This window comes from Mugil cephalus, chromosome 21 (genome assembly GCF_022458985.1).
Source record: "Mugil cephalus isolate CIBA_MC_2020 chromosome 21, CIBA_Mcephalus_1.1, whole genome shotgun sequence".
Lineage (NCBI taxonomy): Eukaryota > Metazoa > Chordata > Actinopteri > Mugiliformes > Mugilidae > Mugil > Mugil cephalus.
Genome location: NC_061790.1, coordinates 616,940 through 642,365, shown reverse-complemented (window position 1 = coordinate 642,365; position 25,426 = coordinate 616,940). Strand labels below are relative to the sequence as shown.

The following is a 25,426-nucleotide window of genomic DNA, read 5'->3' as shown; positions in this document are numbered from 1 at the left end:
CCTCTCTTCCTTCCTTCCTTCCATCAGGCAGCACCAGGGACACAAACACACAGCATCATAAACATCATCATCATCATCATCCTCATCATCCGGAGAGGAACCATGGAGGGGGAGAACACGTCCTCCAGGTGGGGAGCATCCCAGCGGAGGAGCAGCTGAACCAGGGGGGAGGAGGAGGAGGAGGAGCGGATGGATGCCAGCCTGGGATCAGCCACCACCTCCAGCACCAACAACAACAACCCTCCTCCGAGTGGAACCAGCTCCGGGTTTAATCATTATTATGGGGATGGAAGAGGAGGGCCTTGCTTTGATCAACATGGCGGACAACAAAGCCCAGGGACTGGGGTAACGGCGGCGGCGCACTCGCTACACGGCACCATGGACCAGGTTCAGAACTCCCACGACGGCTACAGCAACAGCAGCCCGTACCACCACTACCCGAACTCCCGGCCCGGCTACGGGACCAGCGGGTACGGGGGCATGATGAGCCCCTCACGCCCGGGGAACAGCCTGATGGGCCCGGCCGCTGCTAACCACAGCAAAGCGGCTATGGCTGCTACTACCAGCTCCCCGGCTGGAGGTGGAGGAGGAGGCGGCGGAGGAGGTTTTCAGCGGTTCCCCGGGCAGCAGCAGCACCCATCGGGCTCCACGCCGACATTAAACCAGCTGTTGACGTCTCCCAGCCCGATGATGAGAGGTTATGGAAGTGGATATCCAGATTATAATAATCCCTCCGCACAGCCACAGCAGCAGAGCATGGGGCCGGCTAAGGACATGGGCTCCCAGTACGGCTCTGCAGCTCACGGCTGGGGGGGAGGACAACAAAGAAACCACCCGAGTATGAGCCCCGGGAGCAGCGGGCAGAGTAGCGGCAGATCCCAGGTGAATAACACCCCGATACCCCGCACTAAGAGCGGGCTGGTCGCTCCTATTTACGGCTAACCTGCTGCTAGCGCCTACGTTAGCTTCCACAGTTAGCCGCTATGCTAACGCCGCCAATGGTTGTTTTTTACGCTACTAACGGTTGTTTTTTTTTTTAATTTTTGCACCACTAACGGTTGTTTTTCACAGTACGAACGGTTGATTTTTTTTACACAATAAACGGTTCTTTTCTACGCTATTAACGGTTGTTTTTTTACACTATTATCGGCATTTTCTTACGCTAACAACGGTTGTTTTTTCTACAACACTAACGATTGTTATATATACACTATTAATGGTTGGTATTCACGCTGTTAACGGATGTTTTTTACTCTACTAGCGGTTATTTTTACGCTACCAATGGTTGTCTTTTACGCTACTAACGGCTGTTTTTTTTTTATCCACTGCGGATAAGACGTAATTTATTCACCTCCAAACACGCATATTTGAAAAGAAAATCTGGAAGTGTTGCTCTTGAAATAAATAAACTCGTCTTCGGTTAATTGTTTTTTAATGCGCAGCGGTAAAAGCAACATATTTGTGTGATAAAAGTCGGTGTTTTCGATTCCGTGTCCAAGGTGACTCTGGTTTGTTAGCATGCTATGCTAACACTAGCATGCTAGGCTAACGCACAGGCCCGCAGAGAGGCTATACGTGTCTGTAGCTCGCTGCTGTCAACGGTGCGATACTCCGGGGTGTTTTAATGAGCGGTTTAATCGGTAAAACAAATTTATATTAACTTTTTCAAACTATATTAGTAATGGCATCACACACACTGGCACATAAAGGGTTTAAACTGCTGGTGTTTATAAATAGGGCTGAGGTGGATTAAAATATGTATGTAAAACAGTAGAAAAACATGTAACATAAATATATTTAACATGGGTATTTTTGGAAAATATGGCACTATAAATAAATAAAATAAACTCCATCAATGTTTCTACTAACTGATGTCGAAGGCTCTAATAATCCCCTCAAGACAAATCCACTTTGCGTTTAGATCACTGAAAATGTTCCTTTTTATTTATTACTAAAACAGTTTTGTCCCGTATGATAATAAGAATAAAATCAGATATGTCAAATACGTGGCCCACATATTGGATTGGATTTTCTGTTCTGAAAACAACATTAAAAAACCAAAAATGAGCTGTTGTTCGATTTTCATTTCAAAATTCAAAAACTAAAATGTAAAACTCAAGACATTGTTCTTTTATCAGCGTCAACTTTAGAAACCGGTCAATTTTCATTTTCTGTTTCTAAAAACTAAAACTAAAACCGTTAGAAGACAGAAACAAAAAGCACCTGTTGTTTCATACTATGTAAACCAACGTAGGAGACGATTAAAATAATGTCTATTCCTAATTTGTCCACTGTTTTATTCTTCTTTTAAAGGATAGTTTATTTACTGTACACATTCTCCTAATTTACTTGTCCTTCTTTGCACTACAAATAGAAACCGTCTGGAGTTGCCGTTACCTGGAGGTTATTATTGGATGGACAGGTTATGCTACCGGCTCGGTCCTCTTAGAGCAAACTGGGCAGCTAATGGTTTAACCCTCATATTTTGTTAGTCAGCTTTGATTGCGTTTCACACTCTGTACTGAAGTAAAAGTACAGATACTTCTAGAAAAGAAATACTCCGGTAAAAGTGCTGATTCAACTCCGTTACTCAAGGAAAAGTCAGAAAGTACAGGCTGAAGTATGTTTTTTTATTTTTATTTTTTTTGCCATTAATGAAACGTGTTCATAATTTATCAAAAGTAATAAAGTTGTGTCAGAGTAATTTAGACTGAACCGACCAGACGTCCTCTATGATGATTTTAACAGCTTCTCTTTTCTTGAAGCCAGAAACTCATTCGGACTCTGAATCATTCTGGGATCAGTTCTCTGAAATTAGGCCATGGATGGACGGGAAGGTCTGGCTTTTCCTTTCACTCCACACGTGTCCATCCTCCTCCTCCTTCTCCTCCTCCTCCTCCTCCTCCTCCTTCTCCTCCTCCTCCTCCTCCTCCTCCTCCTCCTCCTCCTCCTCTCTAGTGTGATGCTCTAGTCGTGTCCGATCATGTCCTGTCTTTAACGTCATGTCGTCCGTGGACGTTAAAAAACTAAAGAGCCTGTTTTTCCGGTAGAAAGTCCAGATATTTTTCTACAAGCGTAGACAATAAGGATAAGAAACACTCAAGTAAAGTACAGATACCTGAAAAATCTAAGTGCAGTAGTATTTGTACTTAACTGTACCTCAAGAACAGGCATCTTAACTCCACAAAAGAATCTGTCACCTTTTTAGTAAACTGTGAGTCTCTAAAAAGAAAGCAGTGATGTGTGGTGTTATGGCTCAGATGTGACGGGAGTGTTGGTAGTTACATGTTTCAGGCTTCTCTCTGGATCAGAGTTCGCTCAGTTTACACTTTTCAGGGGGAGGATAACGGGCTCAAAGGCAGAGGCTCAGATGAGTTAAGGGAAATGTTCGAATATTTTCAGCTGCGTTAAACAGAAGTTGCAGCAACTTTAAGTGACTGTGGAGCCAACACAACCCTGTCATCATAACACGGTGGCTATGGAAATAGAAGTAGAACGAAGTCTCTTGTTTTCTTCTCTCTGGTTTGTTGTATTTCTTTGGCTTGAGATATCCCACCTGGTACTTTCCCTGTTTTCATCAGGTGAGACTCCACCACACTCCCTGTTATAAAACGAATCCCTTATAAAGGTTAACCACCTGCACTTAGGGCTGAATATTCAGATCATAAAACTCAAATTGAACCATCTCTCCAGACAACATAATGTAACACAATCCATTACTTTGGTCTTAAAAACAACAACAGGAGCGATAGTTTCACCTTTTTGAACCACAAACACTGAAAAATGAACTAAATGTCTCATAAAGTTGCATTTGTAGCATTTTTTTTGTTTGTTTTAAATGAACCAGTTCCACTTAACAAACACACTAAATATTAGCTTTAATTACATTTGTTGCTTTTATTACAGTTTTATTTTACTGAAAACAAAACAACTTTGCTCTTCAGTTCCATTTGTTACAAAATAAAAAGAATATTCTCAACTTTCTGACCCACCAACATTGAAACAAATCAGCTAAATATCTCAGTCACATTTTTTCATTTTAAAATGAACCAATTCCTCTTAAACACAAAATATTAGCTTTTCTTTTCTTTTCTTTTTTTTTTTTTGCTTTTGTTGCTTTTCTTTGTTTAATTCCACTGAAAACAGATTAATTTTGGTACAACACCAAAAAACATATTCTCACCTTTTTGAACCCAAGCATTGAAAAAAGTCACATTTTTAGCTTTTGTTTGTGGTTTAAAATGAGCCAAACCAGAACATGTCTGCAGTTCTTTCCGTGTTTCTTTGTCTTTTGTTGCGTTTCTTAGTTTTATTTGACTGAAAACACAATAATACTGACTTACCCAGTGAATCGGGAAGGTGGTTAATCTAGATACGTATTTTATTGATGCACAACGCAGCTTTTAATGAGGCCTGTCCTTGAATAAACTCCACAAACATCAATAGAGGTCAGTCTATGACTTTGTCTCTGATATTGTTTTGTAAAAAATGTTGGCTTGTTGTCAGTAATTGAATCAGAGGAGCCGAATCTCTAATTGTTGAACCCATGATTTCTATGTCGTCACATTTCTATATATATGTACACAACATATTTTCCATAATTAAATCAGACATCTGTCCTTCCAAAGAGTCTCTGAATAAAGTGGAGCTTGAGGCACATTAGTCTGAGGATGGAAGCCTCCAGGGATCAGTTCTAGTCTGAGTCTCTAAAATAAAGAAGAACTTGAAGGTTCTTCTTTAGGACTGTGGGACGTAGGCACAGAAACCTACGTATGTAGCCTACACTGGTACAACTCATTTATACTTGAACCTTGTCAGTCTGTCTCTAACAACTCCACCCAAACATTAGTCATGACTGTCGGGTTAATTTTTCTCTAACTTTGTGTCAGAAGTGTCTCCAAACCTCCTCAGTTAACTTTACTGATTCTTTATTGATCCAGAACTAACTCAATGTGGAGATGGAGAAGTAGCTGGAAATACTAACTAGCAGCTAATTTGGGAATCGGATGAAACTAAAATTAAAAGGAAATATGACGAGCGTGACCAGTCTAAACTAGAGTCTGTTTTAATCGGGACATCCCTCATTGAGGTTTAATCATCATTTATCTTCATCAGGTGCCGTCCATGGACCCAATGGCGATGAAGCGTTCTCAGCTTTACGCCATGAGCAACAACCCCTACTCCCAGCAGCAGGGGGCGCCGTACCCCGGGCAGCCTTACGGTTCCCCCTCGGCTCACAGATACCCCATGGGAATGTCTGGCAGAGGCCACATGGGGATGGGAGGGATGCAGTACCCCCAGCAGCAGGTAGGAGGCGCCCTGTCTGTCTTTCTTCCTGTTTTAAACTCGGTGTTGTCCTGACATTCGACCCGTTGGAGCAGGATTCTTATTTTGGATCTTTTTGGGGAGATATAACGGAGTATTGTCTGTGTAACATTTTATGTGAACAAGAGGAAAACCTCCAGTGATAATGAGACGGCGTTAGAAATTGAACCTCGTTCACTGAAGTAAAAACATTAGCCTCAACAACGTTAGCCTGAAGCAGCTAATCGTGCGTAAACCCCCGTCCACATGTGAACCAGCCTTGATTCAAAGTGGTCTGAAGTTGGAGTGAATGTTGAGAAAGATGAGATTCATCTGCAGCTTCAGGGGCTAACGCTGCTAGCATGCTAGCTGATGTGACCTCAGGTTTCACAGTGACAAATATCATGTGATCATCAGGAAATAGAGTAACACAGATACTGATTTCATAAACCTCTGGTTGAGTCAGAGGAACTCGGAGGTTTTCAGGAAATTAAAGATGTGGGTCACTTTCCAGGAATCCAGCCGAGTGTTTTGACTAGAAACTGCCATTGACATTCAGGTGTTTGTGTCAGTCATCCTCCAAAACATTTTAAAGACATTTCAAAAGTTAATGGGTGTCTTCTTCTGCACATATAAAAAAATAAAGCTGAATCTCATCAGGTTGTTATTATCAAATGTGTGTGGAACTTGTTCTCCCTCATTGCTGATACCTGTGTTTGCTGATGTTCACATATAATGTGAGTTCATATAACACTGTTAGTAACGAACACTGGATAAACACGGACCAGTGAATTCTGCCACATGCCACCACAAAGGTTCTTCTTCCCAGTTTCCCTGTTCCACAACGTTCCTGGTTTCCCCTCCACCTAAGACTGAAAGTCTAACTAATTAGTCCTCATCTTCGTCAGCTTTCCTACTGCACATAAATAACACAGTGTTGACGGTCGCACCAGGAACCAGATACGAGACATTCATTCATTTGGAAACACAGGAAAATTAAAACAATTACAAAAAATTCCATCAAAGTAAAACAATCTTTATGTCATTCAGTAGAATTTCTGAGTATTTCAGTGAGTGTTGATGTAAAAATCTAATTTATTAATGAAAGTTAAATAAAACTTTAGCCAAAACCTCAGTACTGTTTGAAGTGTCCACAGAAACCACCACCACCGAGGATCCAGTAGCCACCCTAAACAGGAAGTAGGCCCTGAGGTCCGAGTGGTGTCGCAGATTTAAGCGTCTTTGCTTATCGCTGGTGTTCCTGTTTTCTCCTCAGATGGGCTCTCAGTACAGTCAGCAGCAGCAGCAGCAGCAGCAGCAGCAGCAGAGCATGGGTGGATACTGTCAGCCAGGCCAGCCGCCCTACTTCAGCCCTCCTCAGCAGCAGCCCGCCGCCCCCAGCCAGCCACCCTACATGCAGCCCCGCCCACTTCCTCAACAGGTGCGACTCAATCCTCCCTGCATCAACATCCCATTGGTCCGATCGCAACTTTCTATCCTCAGAGTTTCAGGTCCATCCTCAAGTGTTCGTCACAAAAGATTCAGGGAAGTAAACACAAGGAATAACGGATTCAAATTCAGATTCAGAGATTAACGAAGGCCTCCCAGGCTGAGCTCACAGAGTTTCCATTGAAAGGTGTGAATAAGCTGCAGCTCTGGTAAAGTCTCGTCTCATAATTCTCTTAAATACTCTTAAATAAAGATGGACTAAACATGAACTGGTCACATGACCCCCTGCGTCATCTCCGGTGGCAACGGCGCACTTTTGTGTTACACTTTTAAATCGATACGTCTGAAAAACCACCTCATGACAGAGTAGAAATGTTTTAGCTTCACATATTTGAGAAGGTGTTTCCGGTTACATATTCAGGTTTTGTGCATTTCTAAGGGAAATAGAAACACCTGTTATACGCAACATCCACATGGAACAATGTAAATAGCCACATGCAATAATGTCTGCAGTTCAACCAGACATGAATGTGTGAACATATGCTGGATGAGCATCTGTTGTATTGTATTCAACTTTGTTTTACTTACTTTTAGAGCCACTGTGTCTTATAGAGTTTGTATGTAGCACTGACGGGTCTAGCTGGCAGTTTCGTTGTTTTCCACAACAATGACGATAAAGAGGATTGAAAGTCCTTAAAAACCTTATCGTTGGTCTGCCTTGATGCAGGAGGTGCCTCAGGAGGCGTATGGGGGCCGGGGCCAGTCTGCTGCTATGACTCCTGGGAAACCCAACCACGAAGAGATGAGTCAAGAGAGACCGTCCAGCCTGCCGGTAAGTCCTTCACACAAACACAACCAGGAGACACACCATCCTTAGACAGTTAGACAGGAGGGCACGCATGAAACTCAAAGCAGTGTTTCCTGTCTTAAATGGCTGCAAAGAGGTTTGGAGCTCCCCAAGGATCAAGTCTGGGCCCTCTTCTCTTTTTGTTTCACTGTCTGTTTATGCAAATTATTCACCACTGTGGCATTCCTCCTTCCTGCTTAAAGAACAAAAGTTAATGTGATGCTTTATTTGCTTCAGCCTGTTTCTAGAAAGGTAAACCAGAGCAGCAGAAGGTAAAGTCAGGGATTAAATTTCATTTACAGCCTTTGCATTTTGGAGCGAGTCAGCCCAGGGTTTGGACTTCCTGTCCTGATTCTGAGCCGACAGATGGAGCTCCGTTGTATACAAAGAAGAGTTGTTTGTTGTCAGGCTCGGTGGTCGTGATTCAGACCCTGACTTTGTGACAGATTGAACATGCTTCAGACCTCCCTGCTGTCTGCGCGCTCTCCATTGTCCTGCTGCTCGTCGTCGTTGTTGTGGATAATGACGTCTTTTCTTTGGGAGCTGAGCCTCACAGGTATCACGCTCTGAGCGCCTGAAGCTTCCCGCTGAGTCGCCCGGTGTCGGCCCGGCTGCATGCGGGCAACTGAAATAATGTCCTGGTGATGTGCTGCAGAACTCCACATTTAAAAGACATTTAACTCTTTCAAGCAGGTTTACTACACTAGCCCTTCAAAAAAAAAGTAGTTTCAACTCAGTGTTGGATGGATAAACTAAAGACCTCTGGACGCCGTTGTTCCTCCTTCCTTTTCTGTAGCTGCAGTTTTTATGGGATAGTTTGAGATTTTATAAAAATGAAACATGTAGAAAATCCAGGTTTTCGTTCAGTGTTTTGCATCTCAATCAACTAAAAAGCTGTTTGGAGTTCCTCAGGGATCAAGTCTGGGTCTTCCTCTCTTCTCTGGAGTTTAAGGTTTTTCAAGAGAGTGAGAGAGTGAGTCAGGAAATATTGTCCATCCGTAAACATGTTGAAAGAAAAAACATGAGGAACGTCTTCTCCCTCCTTACTCCCTGGCCTCATTTCTACCTATTACTGCGTCGCCATCCTCGTCCTCTTCCTCCTCTTTCGTCTCCTCTTTTTATTTATTCTTTAAAGTCAGGGTGCTGATGCAGTTGCCACGGCAACTGTTGATGGAGGGGGCTGGAGGAGGACTCAGTTCCATGAAGATAAATTAAAAAAAAAAGTGAAAATATCGGCTGCAAACGAAGGCCTCCCAGGCCGAGGTCACTTGACTTTAGATATGACTGAGATTCAGTCCAATAATCTTAACCTGTGTCTCTACGTTATCGTAGCTTCATAGCATCCCAGCTAAGAGGAGGTGAATAAAAAGATGGAGGAGAAGGAGGAATGGAGGGGAGGTGGGGGTATTGAGGAGGAGGTGGTGAAGGTGAAATTGCAGAGAAACTCTTTATTATTATTATTAGTGTGTGTGTGGTGCAGCGCTGCAGCTGATTGGCTGAGCTGTTGGCAAGGGGCGGAGGGAGGATGAGTTACTGCGCTGTGATTGGCTGGCAGGAGGCCCAGGGGCAGATGGGAGATTTGAGCAGCACTATACTCTCCTCCTCCTCCTCCTCCTACCGCTCTAATAGGTGCTGGAGGAGGTGTTACTGATCCTCCTATCAGGCCTCGTTAGGAGGAATAGGAACAATTTAAGTGGGAAAGAGGAAAGGAAGAAGGGAAGGAAGGATGGAACAGGAAAGAATTAAAGGAGTAGTACCACTAGTAGTGGTGTTGTGAGTGTAGCTCCATTGATAAACCGGCTGATGAACCGCGCTGTGTTTCAGGACTTGTCCGGCTCCATCGATGACTTGCCCACCGGCACAGAGGCCGCGGTGAGTTCAGGGGCGTCGGGATCAGGAAGCGCTCAGGGAGACCGCTCTCCTTTCTCCCCCCACGTCTCACCCCGCCTCCCCCCACCAACTCGCTCTGGGCCCTCCCCTTCCCCCTCTCCGTCCCCCGCTGGGTCCAGCAGCCAGTCACGGTCCGGACCACTGTCCCCCCCCACCAGTGGACCAGGTGAGTTCAGCCCACGTCACCTCCCACTACTGCCAATAGCACCATTAGCACTACTACTACTATATACTATTGTTAGCTTAGCATTAACTGGTGTCTGTGCCTGTGTCTCAGGGTCTCAGCTGACTCCTCAGGCCTCTGGACCAGATGTTGGTCCTCATTCCTCCCAGGAGGCCATGACTCAGGACAGAGGTACGACTCTCTGCTGTTAACATATTACAGGACATGATGCATGTGTATTAAGTATATGTGAATGTGCACAGTATACGTATATATGTACATGCGTCAGAAGGAATGAATGAAAAAAGACATCAAACCTTTGACCTGGATGAACCTTCACAGACGTGTACAAAGAGGGAATGAAGCAGATTCTCACCTCGCCCTCATCTGCTTTCAGGCTTCCCTGCCTCCATGCAGCGTGGCCCCCAGGGGTCTACTTTTGGCCCCCAGGGGCAGTCTGCACCACCCATGGCCCCCCACCCGGTGTCAGGAGGCCCCATGCACCACAGCTCCTACCAGCAGGGCAGCCACTCCTACGGCCAGTACGGACCCCCAGGTACGCACTGACCTACCATTAGGTGGCGCTGTCGGGAGTATGTATGAGGAAAATGTACAAGTAAATGTGGTACTGTGTGTCGGTACTTGTAATCGCTCAGTGTGTTTACAGTATGTTTACGTTGCATGTAAACTGGGACACTAGTCAGAGAGTAGAGTGGCTAGCTCTAGGGTGAGCGTTTAGTCAAGCTTATCATGGATGCACTTGTTTTTCTGTGGGGTCTGTTTTATGTTTTATGGAGGACTACAGGTGGAAATTAGCTGGTGCTAAATCTGGTGTCCCCATCTTTTTTCTTTAAAAGAGCCCCCAGAGTTTAATGGGCCGGTTTTGATTCCTTCAGGTTTTCTCTTTCTATATTTTAATGTTAAAAACTGTTCACTTTGTTACATTCACTAAAACCATCAAATCCCAGAAGGGAGAATTTAGATTTCTACAACTTAGAATGTAAATCTAACCTGGACATTTCTAAAGCTGATCAACACATTTAGTTATTTACAACTATTTCCATTAAAACTATTTAGGACCATGTCCACAACTATCAGGTGTCCAACCAGTAATAATGTCTAAATGTCTCCATAGACTGAATATAGCCTCACTGTTGCTTAGCAACCACTGACACATCATGTCCTGATTGGTTGATGGAGCTGTTTCACCAATAGGAAAGCCTGTCATGTTGTTTCTTTCTATCATGTGTAGCTGGCTAGCTCTCTCCTCTGCTAGCTCTCTCCTCGCACTCCTCCTCCTGCTAGCTTCTCCTCCTCCTGCTAGCTCTCTCCTCCCCTGCTAGCTCTCTCCTCCTGCTAGCTCTCCTCCTGCTAGCTCTCCAGCTCCTCCCTGCTAGCTCTCTCCTCCTGCTAGCTCTCTCTGCTAGCTCTCTCCTCCATTTCTGCTAGCTCTCCTCTCTCCTCCGCTAGCTCTCTCCTCTGCTAGCTGTCTCCTCTGCTAGCTCTCTCCTCCTGCTAGCTCTCCTCCTGCTACTCTCTCCTCTTGCTAGCTCTCTCCTCCTGTGCTATGCTCTCTCTCTCCTGCTAGCTCTCTCCTCCTGCTACTGTCTCCTCCTGCTAGCTCTCTCCTCTTGCTAGCTCTCTCTCTTGCTAGCTCTCTCCTCTGCTAGCTCTCCGTCTCCTCTTGCTAGCTTTCTCACCCTTCCTGTTAGCGACCTAATAACATGACGACAACATTCAGGAAAAACCTCAGTTATTTAGAACCAGTCTAGTTTTACTTGGTCTAGAAACACTAGTTAAAACCTGATCTATAGGCTGATGCTACTCAGACTCTAGAGGGTTAAACCGAATAAAAATATAAATAAATTTCTTACATGTGTGATACCTACTTATGCCATCTGTCTCCACAGGGAACTACCCTCGGCCCCCACACTATGGCGGGGCCCCCACTGCCAACTATAGCGGGCCTGGCCCGGGCTCCGGCCTGGCCAATAGTCTGGGGTTAAACGCCAGCAGTCCCATGCACGGCCAGGGCCCCTCCACGCCGGCAGGGCGTGGCCCCAGACCTGGCACCGGGGGCCGACCTTACCCCGCTGGCGGGACTACCATGGCCCCCACCTCCCCCGGCATGCCACAGCCGGCCGGGCAGGGCATGGGCCCCCCAGGACACAACGCCAGCTGCAAACCTCCAGAGGTCGGGCCGGCCGCCAACTCCTCATCGTTGACCGTTGCTCAGAACAGGTGAGGCCGAAGTAGGGAGGGATGATATGGGCTAAAGAAGGCATCCAGATACATTTTGACATTCTGGCCATAAAGATAAACATCTTGATAAAGTACTGTAAGTCCAATGTCTTGGACTCAGTCTCTACCTTCTGTCCAAGATGATACTGACCAGTTAGAGTCAAATAAGCTTCACACAGATCTGAAATGTGAAGACAATGCTTTGCTTTTAATGTAAGACAGAAAGTGACTGCAGAGATCTGCTGTATATGAACACATCTGTTCATTGTCTTCACATGTTGGATTGTGTGTATCATGCTGTGGTTCTCTCACCCACCACTGTCTTCTCTACACTGAAGCCACTGGTTATGTTCATTCCTAGAATTCCTTCTTATTTATCTTCTCATTTAACGTGGAAACAAGGAGGTTAGAATCTCCACTCAGCTCTTGGCTTTTGGCTCCAGATTCTTGGAATAAACCTCAATCTGAACTGCATCTATGAACCTTCATACCTCTTATCATTCCAGTATATTTAGGACCCAAAGTAACTGGATGCTGCTCATAGACATGTTGGAGCTCGTTCATGGTCCTGGTCTCTTTTGAAAGATGGTGGGGGTGAAAGAGAGCCCCCACCTCACTGGGCCTGAGCCGGTTAAATAAATAAATCGTGTAGTATTTCTGGAACATCAGACTGAACCCCTCCATCTTCCCAGGCCTCCCTTCACTCGTTCCCCCGTCTACCACAACCAGTCCTGGGGTCGACCTGCCCTCTCTCCCACCCTTCACCCCTCCCACCCTCCTCACCCTCAGCACCACCACCCTCCTCTTCCTCACCCTCCTCACCACTCACAGCAGGCCGCCAAGGCTCAGCCTCAGCCCGCCGTGCAGACCCCCCCTCAGCATCATGGGTAGGTTTGGTCACCGAGCTCGAGAGACGCTGCACGTCGTTTCTTTTCTCGCAGTGAAAGCTGAATGTGGATGATGAAGCTGTGTGATGAGCATGTGTCACGCTCGGGATGTTTTACTAACCAGACGTCTTTTTACCACCGCTTCTCCTCCTTCTGCCACAGTTTAATGGAACCAGTCAACAGTTCTGTATAAAAATGACTCAAAACATCAGCCGGTTTTCACACTGTTCTGAACGTAGACAAAGACAATGAAACACATGAAACAGAAATATAATATTACATCTCAGAGAGGTTTATTTCTAGGATTACAGGTTAATTTCTTGGAAAAATCAGAGTCCAAGTGTTTCCATCAGTGTGATGAGACTCTGGTCTGCTCATCACTGATGGACCAATGAACGGTGAATTCTACCAGTGAACTCTGAAAGAAAATGTCAGGACATGAGTCCATGAGCTGAATGTGAAGAGAAACTGGGTCATGGAGGAAGACAAGGAGCCCAAGAACACCAGTGGTTCTCCAGAAGAACCAGATGAATGTTTAGGAACAAGTCAAAGTCCTGACCTTCATCCAGTAGAAATGTTGATGAGAGGAAACCACCAACATCTCACAACTGAAGCAATGGGCTCAGATTCCTCCAACAGATCAGCTGTTACCACAAACATTCAGTCTAAAGGACTCACAGACTGGACACCAGGACTCACCCGTCTACTTTCAGTTCTGATGTTTTGAGTCCTTTTCATGCAGAACTCTGGAGATCAGTCAAACGTTTAGTCTGAGAAGCCTCATACACACATACGAGGCAGTTTAGAGATAAGTTCTTCCTTCCAGGACCAGATTGGTCAGAAATCCTCTGGTTCTGTTTGGTTCTGCTCAGGTCCTGGAAGCTTTACTGCTCCTCCGGCTGGACGACGGCTCAGAATAAGAATAAGATTTAAAGCCTTTCTCTGTCCTCTGGTTTCCAGGCAGGGCAGCTACCCGGCCATGACACCTATGGGAGGAATGGGCCCCGGAGGCCCCTCAGGACCTGGGGGTCCTTACAGCCAACAACCAGGCAGTAACTCTGGGCGGATGACGCCACAGGGACCCCCCTACAACACCACATCATCATCAGGTAGGGCCAGAAAGTGGTCTGGACTTTGGTAGAGGTTGTGACTACAGGTGGTTTGAAGGTGCTGGCGTTTCCTTTCAGGGCCCGGGGTGATGGCAGGAGAAGGGATGGGCCCTCACCCAGACGCCAAGCAGCGAGTCGAGCTCAGCAAAGAGGAGCCACCCAAACCCAAGGTCTGTCCCTCGGTACAGTATGAGTGAATGAGTCGTTCAGGTTTAAAAACATTTAAGTTTACTTTGCGCTGAATGTATCCGACTTCATGCTCAGTGTGAGGAGGGACGTTTCTCCTCCCTTTAAAACTCCGTTTTTCTTCTTCCTTGTTTCTTTTGGCAGCTTTGACACTAGTCAACCGCCAGTAAAACCGACGATAAAAAAGAAGAAGCAGCAGCTTCAGTTTGGTATAATGAGATCGACCGATACAGAACGGGACATTTTAAATATTTCAGCTCAGGTTAAGTGATGTTTGGTCTTAAGCTGCTGTCGTTGCCTTATCTGGCTGCACAAAACCCAGAATAAGGGTCGAAAGGGTTTTTCTGTCCTTGTTCGTTACCGACCAGCGAAGAGTCCGCCTTGATCACAGCTCTGAAGTTATATTTATTTATTTATTTGACTTAGATCTTTATCACCAGATTATTGAAACAACAAACTGAACAGAATCTGCCTGGGGAGGAGTCTCTCTCCATCCATCATTAATGTGGTCCAGTATCAGCCATTTTTCCCGTTTCCTGTCCCGTTGTGCTTCCTGCAGCCTCAGTATGTGTCAGTAGTTCCATTAAAACGATTTCCTCCACAGTAGTTCTCCACTGATCTTCGGTCGGTGGCGTTTCCTTTCCCCAGTTCTTCAAATCTGCATCAGTAAAGCCCCGAACACGTCTTCATTGTAGCTCCTTCATACCCCAAATTACAAAATACAAAATACTTTTTAACTTTTTACCGCGTTCACGGTTTGACGCTCCATCGACCGTCAGAGGAACTTAAAAAGAGGAGATGATCCGGATAAAAAGTCGTCTCTTATTTGATGCTTTCAGCTTTGGACTATGAAGGAAACAGTTTTAAGATTTAACCCGTGTTTTATTTTCCAGCCCCCCCCCCCCGTGGACTTGCTAACCTGTTGTAACCAAACGTCCTGATGTCTCCACCACATGCCTCTGTGTGTGTGAATGATGTCTGTGTGTGTGTTTGTTTTGTATCACAGGACAGCCACAGCTCTCAGTGTGTGTCCCAGCCCCCCACCCCCTGCCCCGTGTCCTCCCCCAGCTCAGCTAGTCTGTCCTCCTGTCACGGGGAGGACAGCGATAGCATTAGCAGCCCCGCCTGGCTCAGGACTCCGACCAGCCCCGTAAGGCCTCCTCCTCCTCCTCCTTCTTCTTCTTCTTCTTCTTCTTCTTCTTCTTCTTCTTCTTTTGTTTCTGTGTTTCAGTCAGAGTCACACAGATCAGATTTAAACTTTATTTTTATTCCACATGTCCAGATAAGTTTATCATCAGCCAGAGGTTCAGTCAGCAGTTAGAGCATGTAGCGTAAGTAGTGTGGTGTGGTTTATAGTATATGGACAATGTTTACTCGACTATGAACAGGAACTAGAACATCATTTACACTGGAGGAAGTGGGCAGATGATAAATAAATAAGTGAAATAAATGTGGCTACCTAATGTCGCTAAACCGGCGCAGCATTCGGGACATGGTGCCGTGCAAACAGGTTGTTTAAAGCCTCTTTCAGACATGGGTGACCTTTGACCTGGTTCCTAGAAGACGTTTCCTCCAAGTCTCTGGCTCTGAATGACCTGGTTCAGATGTCAGGGTGTGAACGTAAACGTCTTGTGGACAGACCTCAGCGCTTTTCCACTTCCTCTTTGAAACCATCTGTCTTCTCTGGACAAAACGTGGACGTCCTTTCCCCTTCATGCGTCTCATGGCTTAGTCCTTCAGGTCACGTCTCATCAGTCCACCTACACCTAGAGAGTCGAACCTCAACTCCCCACCCGTCATTTAGAACCCAAGGGAAAGAACACATGGACATGCTGTGGCCTTGTTGCGTCTCTGGACGGTTGTATACAGTAGGCGTCTATTATTATTGTCAGGGATCCAGACCAGCTCAGAGACATTTATGTAAAACACTGAATTCATCCTTCAGCCTTTGAACTGACTACAGACCAGCTTTGAAAACCACAAACAGGAACTATGAGCTTTAAATGAGGTGCAGGGCCGACAGATATCTACATAATAAACTGAATAACGTTCCCCGCCCTCAGGTAGACGCTGGATTGGTTAAAAGACCATCCAGTTGATGCTGTATTGGTTGAAACATAGTTAAATCCAGATGCTACAGGCTAGAACAGTTCAGGTTATTAAGTCCATTCTTAATCTGCTAATCAGGTTGTGTGATATACATTAAATAAAGGGTAGATCCATAAATGTGACGTCTTTCATAACGGTGCGTGTCTGAAAGAGGCTTTGAAGGTGATTTTTGGGGGTTTTCATTGGACATACTGGACATACTTGTCCTGGTGCAGCGGTAGAGGCTCCCAGCTGTAAAAGGTCGGGTAGCAATGATGCTCTGTGATGTAACAGCGTATGTAAAGTAGAACTGGAAATAAGGTCTATTTACCGCTGTTCGGCCGTTCCTCTCTGACGCTGGTCTTCATGTCTCGGTGTCTCCAGAAGCCCAGCGTGGCCACCATGACCAACGAGAAGATCACCCGGCTCTACGAGATGGGTCCCGAGCCTGAGAGGAGGATGTGGGTGGACCGGTACCTGTCCTTCATGGAGGAGAGGGGGACGCCCGTCCCAAACCTGCCCGCCGTCGGAAAGAAGCCGCTGGACCTCTGCAGACTCTACCTGGCTGTCCGAGAGATCGGAGGACTGGCCATGGTGAGACAGTCCTCCTTTAATCATGGTCACAGTAGCTCGTTAACCTTAACATCCATAAATATCTGATTAACATCATGTGTGATGTTGTTGTTCTTGATAATAGAGAACAAGAATATGAACTTAGAAATGATATAAAGAAACATCAGTGAGATCTTATGGGGACATGTTCCTCTATAGTCATGTGACCGGGGTTCTGGGTGGATCTGTGTTTTTTTTTTTTTTTTATCAGAAGTCTACAAACATAAAGTACTAATGGAAAAGAACTAGTATTTCACTCACACAAATATATTAACAAAGGCATATTAATTTTGTGCTGAAAAATAAGGATAAATAATGAAAAGTTTCCTGTGTTGTTTTAGACAATGAACAAAGACAATGAACAGCTGCAGCGTGAGCAAAGAAAATCACTTCTTAGTCAAACACTCCAGACTATTCCCTATGTCGGTTTATTCTGACACATACACTTGTTTTTCATTTTCTGGAGGTTTCATTTGCTGGAGTCACATTGACCCAAAAGATAAAAAGTGTTTGAAGGTAATAGGAAAAAAAAAAAAATACAGCTCTGTCTTTTCATCCTTCCTTCCTTCCTTCCTTCCTTATCTATCTCTCTTTCCCTGTGACGTTCAATGTTTCTGTATTTTTATCAGAATTGTTTCCAAACTAAACACAACAGCCACTCTGGTTTATTCTGACATGTTTATAAAAGGGAATAAAAGCTTCATCTGCCTTTAGAAACGAACACAACAACAAAAACAAGTTCATCAAATGTATCTGCAGCCCAAGACGGATACTGTAAGAAGTGTTATTGAACGTGAAGGTGTGAAAATAAGGAGGGCTAAAAACATTGTCTCTGGATGAATGTCCACCTCCCTCCTCCCAGGTCAACAAGAACAAGAAGTGGCGGGAGTTGTCGTCCCAGCTCAGCGTGGGGACGTCCAGCAGCTCGGCCAGTTCCCTGAAGAAGCAGTACATCCAGTACCTGTTCGCCTACGAGTGCAAGGTGGAGCCCCCACCCGAGGCCCCGGGGCCCACCGGAGACGCCAAGAAACCTCCGTCCCTCCAGGCCAAAATCCAGCCGCCCTCCCCAGGTTAGAGATGACTCCTCCTGGTCTTTAAAAACAAAAAACAAGTTTCAAATCATCTCATCAAGTGTATCATGTTGTTATTGTTGCAGTCCAAGACAAATATTCTCCAGAATAACTTCACAGCTGCTGCAAGTTCCAGAAAATACTCCAGAAAACTGATTTTACAACCACTTACACCCTCAACTTAGACTCATTTTCATCATTAGTTCAACTGGTTCGTCCTCCAACCAGTCAGAGACATTCACACTAATTCAGATGAAGTGAAAACAACAACGAAAAGTAAAGTAGAAGGTGTAAGAATCAAAAGAAAAAGAAAGCAAAGCTCAAATGGTTGTAGCGATTTGAATAGTGTGTTAAAGTTACTGTTGGTTTTGGATTCATCTCTGCGACTAGTTTATTATTTATTGAACTTGAAATGTAGACATAGTGGATGATAAAAACCCCAGTGCATTGTGGGCTTAGGGGGCAATGGGAAAGTCTGTCTACATTGTGCAACGCTGTACTTTTGTTGTCAGCACTGATGTTAGTGATATAAAATGGTGCAGTGAGTCTGAAGGAGGCGCTCTTCTCTTGGACTCTGACATGAAACGGCTACATTCAGACATATTTCACTCTTTAGATATTTCAGTTTTGGACTCTGACAGGTTCATCTGCCGCTATGTAAAATGTACCGTCGTTCCTTAAAGTGGCAGAGTAGTGAATGAGTACCAGTGTAAACAAACAATGTGTGACTGCATCAGGTGGCCTTTCGAGCCCTACTATGAAAATAAAATGGTCACAAAACTCACAGGTCGTTTAAGACTAAATATCCATATTCAGGAGACGAGACCTGGAGCCATTTTCTCCCTAAAAACCTGAGAGACTGATCAACACGATCCAGGGTTAGGGATGAGTGGATGTCCTCTGTGTGATTGTTTTATTTACATGACGACACGTGACCCTTGTTCTCAGCAGGTTTTCTGTCTGGTCTGTATCTCTGCAGCCAACTCGGGCTCTTTACAGGGCCCCCACACCCCTCAGTCCAGCAGCAGCTCCCTGACCGAGGCCCCCGGAGACCTGAAGCCCCCGACCCCTGCCTCCACCCCGCACAGCCAGATGGGCCCCCAGCCTGGAAACAAGTACGAGTAGGCTCGATAGACTCATACGGAAATGGCTCAAAAGAGACGTAAAACACTAGAGTGTCATCTGCATAATGAGTGATAAGTAACAAACCGAAAGGGTCCGTCTACTTCCTGGTATTTCATGTTTGGGCTTACACGCTCAACTTAAAAAACAAAAAAATGCTAAAGAAGTAAGTTTACCTTTCAACCTTTCAATCTATGAAAGCAGAAACCAGAAAGATAAGCAAAGGAGAAAACAATGATTTGATTAAAAACGAAAAATAAAGAAGACTTTCCTGGATGGTCACCATGGAGACTACTTCCTGGACCAGACTACTTCCAGCTTCATTCAAGGAAGAACTGTTTTGGGATTTAAATTAGAAAAGAAGTCAAATAACAGATGTTTCTCACGGTTTTCTTCTGGTTTTACAAGAAAACTTGTCATACCAACCAGACTCTGAAAGTGGGCCCATGATCCAGCTTTGTGGTACATCTAGTCTAAAGTGAACACTGATGGCTCTAGTTTCTGTTCTGTTTCTGCTGTGAAATACTGTCATTTTACAAAAGCTCTTTAAAGACTTTCATCGTCTGCCCCCCTCTCTCAGGCCCATGGGAGGAGTGAGTATCCAGGACCCGTTCTCTGAAGGCAGTGATCCGGCCTTTCACAGCAAGCGAGGTCTGGGACCCGGTGGGGCCCCCTTCCAGCAGGGAGGAGGTCCAGCAGACCCCTCTATGAGGATGCAATACGATGCCAACAAAGACCCCTACAGCGGGCCGAGGAAGGGTGAGGAGGATTTAACCACAGCGAGAAGAAAACGACACAGTTTCAGAACCACCCCCAATCTGAGGCTGGTCTTTAAATACTGAGCGCTGTTCTGGTCTTAAATGTCTTACAGTTGGTCTCCTGTAGCTTCCTAAAGTCTGTCCTTGTCTTCTCCCAGAGTCGACTGGACTCAGTCCAATAAACCTTTCAGTCAAAGTTGGTCAGGTCTCTCTTGAAAAAGAGATTATTTTTATCTCCTGGTTAAATAAAGACTAAATAAAAATAAATAATATCCCTGTCCCTGATTGGGACATCCTGCTCTGCTGCCACCTGGTGGTGTGAATATGTCACCTGCATAACGTCACGTTTTCTTCCTCTCAGCCCGTTAAAATTTGCAATAAAATGCGGACGTTCTCTGTATCAGGTCCTGGAGCCGTTGAGCCCTTCGGTCCCAGTCAGATACCCAGTGGTGCCATGCAGGACATGTACCCCCGTGGACCCCTAACAGGGATGGGCCCCCGACCCCAGTACCCCTACGGCCCGGGCTACGAGCGGAGGTCACACACTGTCCACACGCTACATGTTTACTTGCTCTCATATTTGTGGTCAAACCCTGGATCCTGAAGCCTCGTTGTGTTTGTGTCCTGTAGACCGGACCATGTGATGGGTCCAGAGGGAGGCATGGCGCCCCCCGCAGGTCAGAACAGCATGGGCTCGTCTGGAAATGAGGCCGGCATGTATCCCACCAACAGATACCCCCACCAGAGGTGAGAGCAGAACCTGTGAGTTACTGAGTCAACCTGAAGATGGCAGCGTGGTCTCACTCTTCCAACACGTTTGTTTTTCTACGGTCAGGCACGACGGTTATGGACAGCAGTACGCTCACGGCGTGGCCTACACTTCCCATCAGCCCCTGTTCCCTCAGCAGCAGGTGAGTTCCAGCTGAGAAAGGAAAGAGAAACCTGACAAACGGCTGGTGTGTGTTGTCTGTTGTATTATTGTGTATTATTCTCTGTTATCTTCTATTGTTGTGTATTATTGTGTAGCTGTGTCTGTTGTCGTGTGATTTTGTGACTCAGTGATGATGAAAGTCTTCTGTGTCTCAGGGCTACAAGCGTCCCATGGAGGGGGTGTATCCGGCGGCTAAGCGCCATGAGGGGGAGGCCCTTGGCTCCCAGCAGTACGGCCCTCAACAGTCCGACATGTTCGGGCCCTTCGGGGGGCCGGGGGGGGGCTACATGGGCCCCGAGCGTCGGCCCGTCCAGGGTCAGTTCCCCTATCCGTACAGTCGAGATCGTCAGGTGCCCCCACAGCATGGCATGATGGGCTCAGGGCCGTCACAGGTGCCCGGGGGCCCTGGGGAGGGGCCACAGGCCAGCATGTGGCACCCAAGGACAGATGTGGGGTATACGTACGGCCGGCAGGGCCAGGGCCCCCCGTATCCTGGCATGAACCGGGGGGATGACCAGGAGGGCAGAGTCCACCAGGACAACCAGTGGCCCCCCAGTCACATGAGCCAGCGACAACCTCCGTACCCCCCCCACTCCTCCTCCTCCTCCTCATCCTCCTCCTCCTCCTCCTCCATGCCCCCCCTGCCCTCCAGGAACCCCCCCTCCTCCTTCCAGGGCGCGCCCATTGTCCCTAACCATGTGACCCGCTCTCACAGTCCCTCCTCCTTCCCCCGGCCCCTGGGGGGCTCTCTGTCCCCAAACAGCACCCCCTATCTGTCCTCCATGAAGAAGCCAGGGGCCCCACCGGGGGCCCAGCCCACCCAGGGCCTCCCCCTCGTCCCCAGAGAAGTCAGCTTCCCCCCAGGCTCTGTGGAGGCCGCCGCCCCCAAAGTGAAACCACGACGACGACTGACGGCCAAGGACACGGGTCAGACTCGCAACAACACACAACACACACTCTGACACACACTCGGTCTCTCAGCTGACGTTGGTTCTGTGATTTGATTGGTCAGGAACCCCGGAGGCGTGGCGGGTGATGATGTCACTGAAGTCTGGCCTATTGGCAGAGAGCACCTGGGCGCTGGACACCATCAACATCCTGCTGTACGACGACGGCACCGTCGGCTCTTTCAACCTGACGCAGGTCAGACCCTCAAACACTAGAGCTGAAAACATACAACCAGATGGGTGGTGTCCTGGGTGGTGTCCTGGTCTGTGTGGTGGGTGGTGTCCTGGGTGGTGTCCTGGGTGGTGTCCTGGTCTGTCTGGTGGGTGGTGTCCTGGGTGGTGTCCTGGTCTGTGTGGTGGGTGGTGTCCTGGTCTGTGTCCTGGGTGGTGTCCTGGTCTGTGTCCTGGGTGGTGTCCTGGGTGGTGTCCTGGTCTGTGTCCTGGGTGGTGGGTGGTGTCCTGGTCTGTCTGGTGGGTGGTGTCCTGGTCTGTGTCCTGGTCTGACTGGTGGGTGGCGTCCTGGGTGGTGTCCTGGTCTGTGTCCTGGTCTGTCTGGTGGGTGGTGTCCTGGGTGGTGTCCTGGTCTGTGTCCTGGGTGGTGTCCTGGTCTGACTGGTGGGTGGTGTCCTGGTCTGTGTGGTGGGTGGTGTCCTGGTCTGTGTCCTGGGTGGTGTCCTGGTCTGACTGGTGGGTGGTGTCCTGGTCTGTGTCCTGGGTGGTGTCCTGGTCTGACTGGTGGGTGGTGTCCTGGGTGGTGTCCTGGTCTGTGTCCTGGTCTGTGTGGTGGGTGGTGTCCTGGGTGGTGTCCTGGTCTGTGTGGTGGGTGGTGTCCTGCTCTGTGTGGTGGGTGGTGTCCTGGGTGGTGTCCTGGTCTGTGTCCTGGGTGGTGTCCTGCTCTGTGTGGTGGGTGGTGTCCTGGTCTGTGTCCTGGTCTGTGTGGTGGGTGGTGTCCTGGGTGGTGTCCTGCTCTGACTCCTCCTCTGACTCCTCCTCTGACTCCTCCCCCCTCTCGTAGCTCCCTGGTTTCCTGGAGCTCATTGTGGAGTTCTACCGTCGCTGCCTTATCCAGATGTTTGGGATCCTGGAGGAGTACGAGGTGGGAGCTGAGGGCCGGCGGACGCTGCTGGGACACCTCCCCAAGGAGGACGACCTGCTGCCTGCAACACCTGAGCCTGAGAGCCGGACGGTGGAGGAGCAGAAGGTCCGGAGGACGGCGGAGGAGGCGGAGGAGGTGGAGGAGACGGCGCTGCTGCACACAGCCCCTGCAGAGGAGACGGAGGACAGCAAACCTGCCCTCAGAGATGAGGTGGAGGTGACGGAGGACCACCAGGAGGAGGCCCAGCCCCCCCTCCGACAGGCCAGCAAGTACGACAAGCTGCCAATCAAGGTGGAGGAGACGGGGGAGGAGTGGGAGGAGGTGGAGGAGCGCTGGGCTAAACTCAGCCGACCCAACGGGTTCATCAGTGGCCTCCTGCACTGGAAGGCGGGAGGAGGCGACTCCACCGCTCACATTCAGACGCACTTTGAGCCTCGCACAGGAAACTCCGCCCCCCCACAGCACCTGGACAGGAAGGAAGACGACGGGGGGAGGAGTCCTGAGCGTGAAGAAGGTGAGAGGGGTGAGGAGGGGACGAAGTGAGAGACCGAATCATTAAAATCAGATTCAACACACGATGCAAATAACAAATAAAGTTACACATTCAGTCTAAAAGAAAACGTCTCCGCATGAAGCTGATGGAGTTTATCACACACTCGGTTACAGTTTGACTGAGAACGTTCCACGTCGCTGCAGCAGGAACCTAAACGAATCAAAGTATTTCTCATCGTTTTTGAGCTCGGATGTAACTTCACACACAAACTATTCAATGAGTGCATATTTAAAAAGCGTCTGTACTTGGATGCATAAAAACTCTAAATCATATTTTACTCTTTAACATTTTTCACCTCCGCTGATTTGACGCATCATTACATCCCTACTTAAAGCTCTCTTGCCCATTTCCATTGTGGCCGTAGGAACAGTACTAATCGGTGTCCATGTGCTGTGCTGTCTCTAGAGGTCGGAGGTCAGAGTCCCCTCAGCCAGGTGGAGGACGAGCCGCGCTGCTGGGACGAGGCTCCGCTGTCCACGGCCGAGTCCTGGCAAGACTCTCTGGCCAAACGCTGCGTCTGCATCTCCAACATCGTCCGCAACCTGTCCTTCGTCCCCGGCAACGACGGCGTCCTGTCGCGTCACGCCGGCCTGGTGCTGATCCTGGGCCGGCTGGTGCTGCTGCACCACCACCACCCCCGCCGGAGGAAACGGTCGCCCTCCGCCTACCAGCGGGAGGAGGAGCAGGGTCGGGCCTGCAGCCGGGACGAGTGGTGGTGGGACTGCCTGGCGGCGCTCAGGGAGAACACGCTGGTGACGCTGGCCAACATCTCGGGCCAGCTGGACCTCTCCCTGTACCCCGAGAGCGTCTGCCTGCCCATCCTGGACGGGCTGCTGCACTGGATGGTTTGCCCGTCGGCCGAGGCCCAGGACCCCTTCTCCTCGGCGGGCGGCTTCTCGTCCCTCACCCCTCAGAGACTGGTGCTGGAGTGTCTGTGCAAGCTGAGCATCCAGGACTGCAACGTGGACCTGCTGCTCGCCACGCCGCCGTTCAGCCGCCAGCAGAAGCTCTTCTCGGTGCTGGTCCGCCTGGTGGGCGAGAGGAAGAGCCAGGTGTGCCGGGAGATGGCGGTCGCCGTCCTGTCCAACCTGGCGCAGGGCGACCCCACGGCGGCGAGGGCCATCGCTCTGCTGAAGGGCAGCGTGGGGACTCTGATCGGCTTCCTGGAGGACAGCGTGGCCGTGGCCCAGTACCAGCAGAGCCCCCACGGCCTGGTCCACGCCGCCGCGCCGCCCGAGCCGCCCAGCATCAACATGATGTGCCGCGCCGCCAAGGCCCTGCTGGCCGTGGCCCGGGTGGACGAGAACCGGGCCGAGCTGCTCCTGTACGAGGGCCGGCTGCTGGACATCTCGCTGGCGGCCGCCCTCAACTCGTCCGTGGCGTCCATCATGTGTGAAGTACTGTTTAAGATCGGCCGCTCGTGACACCGACACCGGCTCCTAATATATTTTTATTTAAAGAACAGAAAGGTTTTTACATACAAATGAATCTATACAGAGAATATCTAAAGCTCCTCGGCTCCATCCGCAAAAGTTTATTTGGAATTTTTAAGTAATTTTAATACAAAAAAAAAATATTTAATACTTGTATTTTGAATTTTTTTTTTTTTATTATTACGTTTGTCGTTTTGTTTTAACCAAAGTGTGACGGTGGGCAGCGTTTGTTTGTGTGCTGGGATGGGATGGGGGGGCTGGGGGGGCTGGGGTGAACCACGCTGTAGATAGGACGTTTATTTCCTGGACTTTGTTTTGGTGCAATACTTTTGTTGTTGTTGTTTTTTTTAATGTGAATTTCTGACCATCTGCAGTTTGACCATCAGTATTTTTGCCGAACCACAGCAGTATCAGGCGAGGTGGACGGCGATGGGGGGGGGGGGGACTTCACGTTAAGTTTTTTAAGAACTTTTTACGACTCCTTCATCGTCCTCCTGTAAATACTCGATGTACATTAATCAGCTCTGCTCACCTGGACGTCCAGGTGGAGGTGACGACTTCTCCTGTATTTAAAGACAAACCTCAGTTTCAGGGTGGGGGTTGGGGGCGAGTTTGATTTGAGAGACTGTTTGTACAGGAAGTCGAAGGGTGGCGGGTGGTGACTGTAGTCCGACGTCGTTTTTTCTTCAGATCTTTATATGTTCCACAACATGTTAAAGAATAAACGTACATGAACTCTG

The 25,426-nt window shown here is 48.0% G+C and overlaps 1 protein-coding gene across 3 annotated transcripts; it reads left to right on the top strand.

Annotated features, from left to right (window-relative positions):
* arid1b (AT rich interactive domain 1B (SWI1-like)) lies at window positions 1–25,426 on the top strand. Of its 3 annotated transcripts, XM_047573472.1 has the most exons (23): window positions 1–882; window positions 5,116–5,307; window positions 6,581–6,745; window positions 7,481–7,585; window positions 9,425–9,656; window positions 9,768–9,845; window positions 10,051–10,209; window positions 11,564–11,894; window positions 12,587–12,781; window positions 13,742–13,890; window positions 13,969–14,060; window positions 15,083–15,226; window positions 16,549–16,758; window positions 17,639–17,846; window positions 18,826–18,961; window positions 19,549–19,727; window positions 20,131–20,263; window positions 20,357–20,473; window positions 20,562–20,637; window positions 20,813–21,584; window positions 21,670–21,800; window positions 22,620–23,214; window positions 23,659–25,426. In XM_047573472.1, exons 1-23 carry the CDS (start codon window positions 190–192, stop codon window positions 24,675–24,677), a joined length of 6,111 nt encoding a protein of 2,036 aa, XP_047429428.1. In that variant the 5' UTR covers window positions 1–189; the 3' UTR covers window positions 24,678–25,426. The 3 variants fall into 3 exon arrangements, with proteins under 3 accessions (XP_047429428.1, XP_047429429.1, XP_047429430.1); XM_047573473.1 differs by lacking the exon at window positions 15,083–15,226; XM_047573474.1 differs by lacking the exon at window positions 12,587–12,781 and having other exon boundaries at window positions 2–882.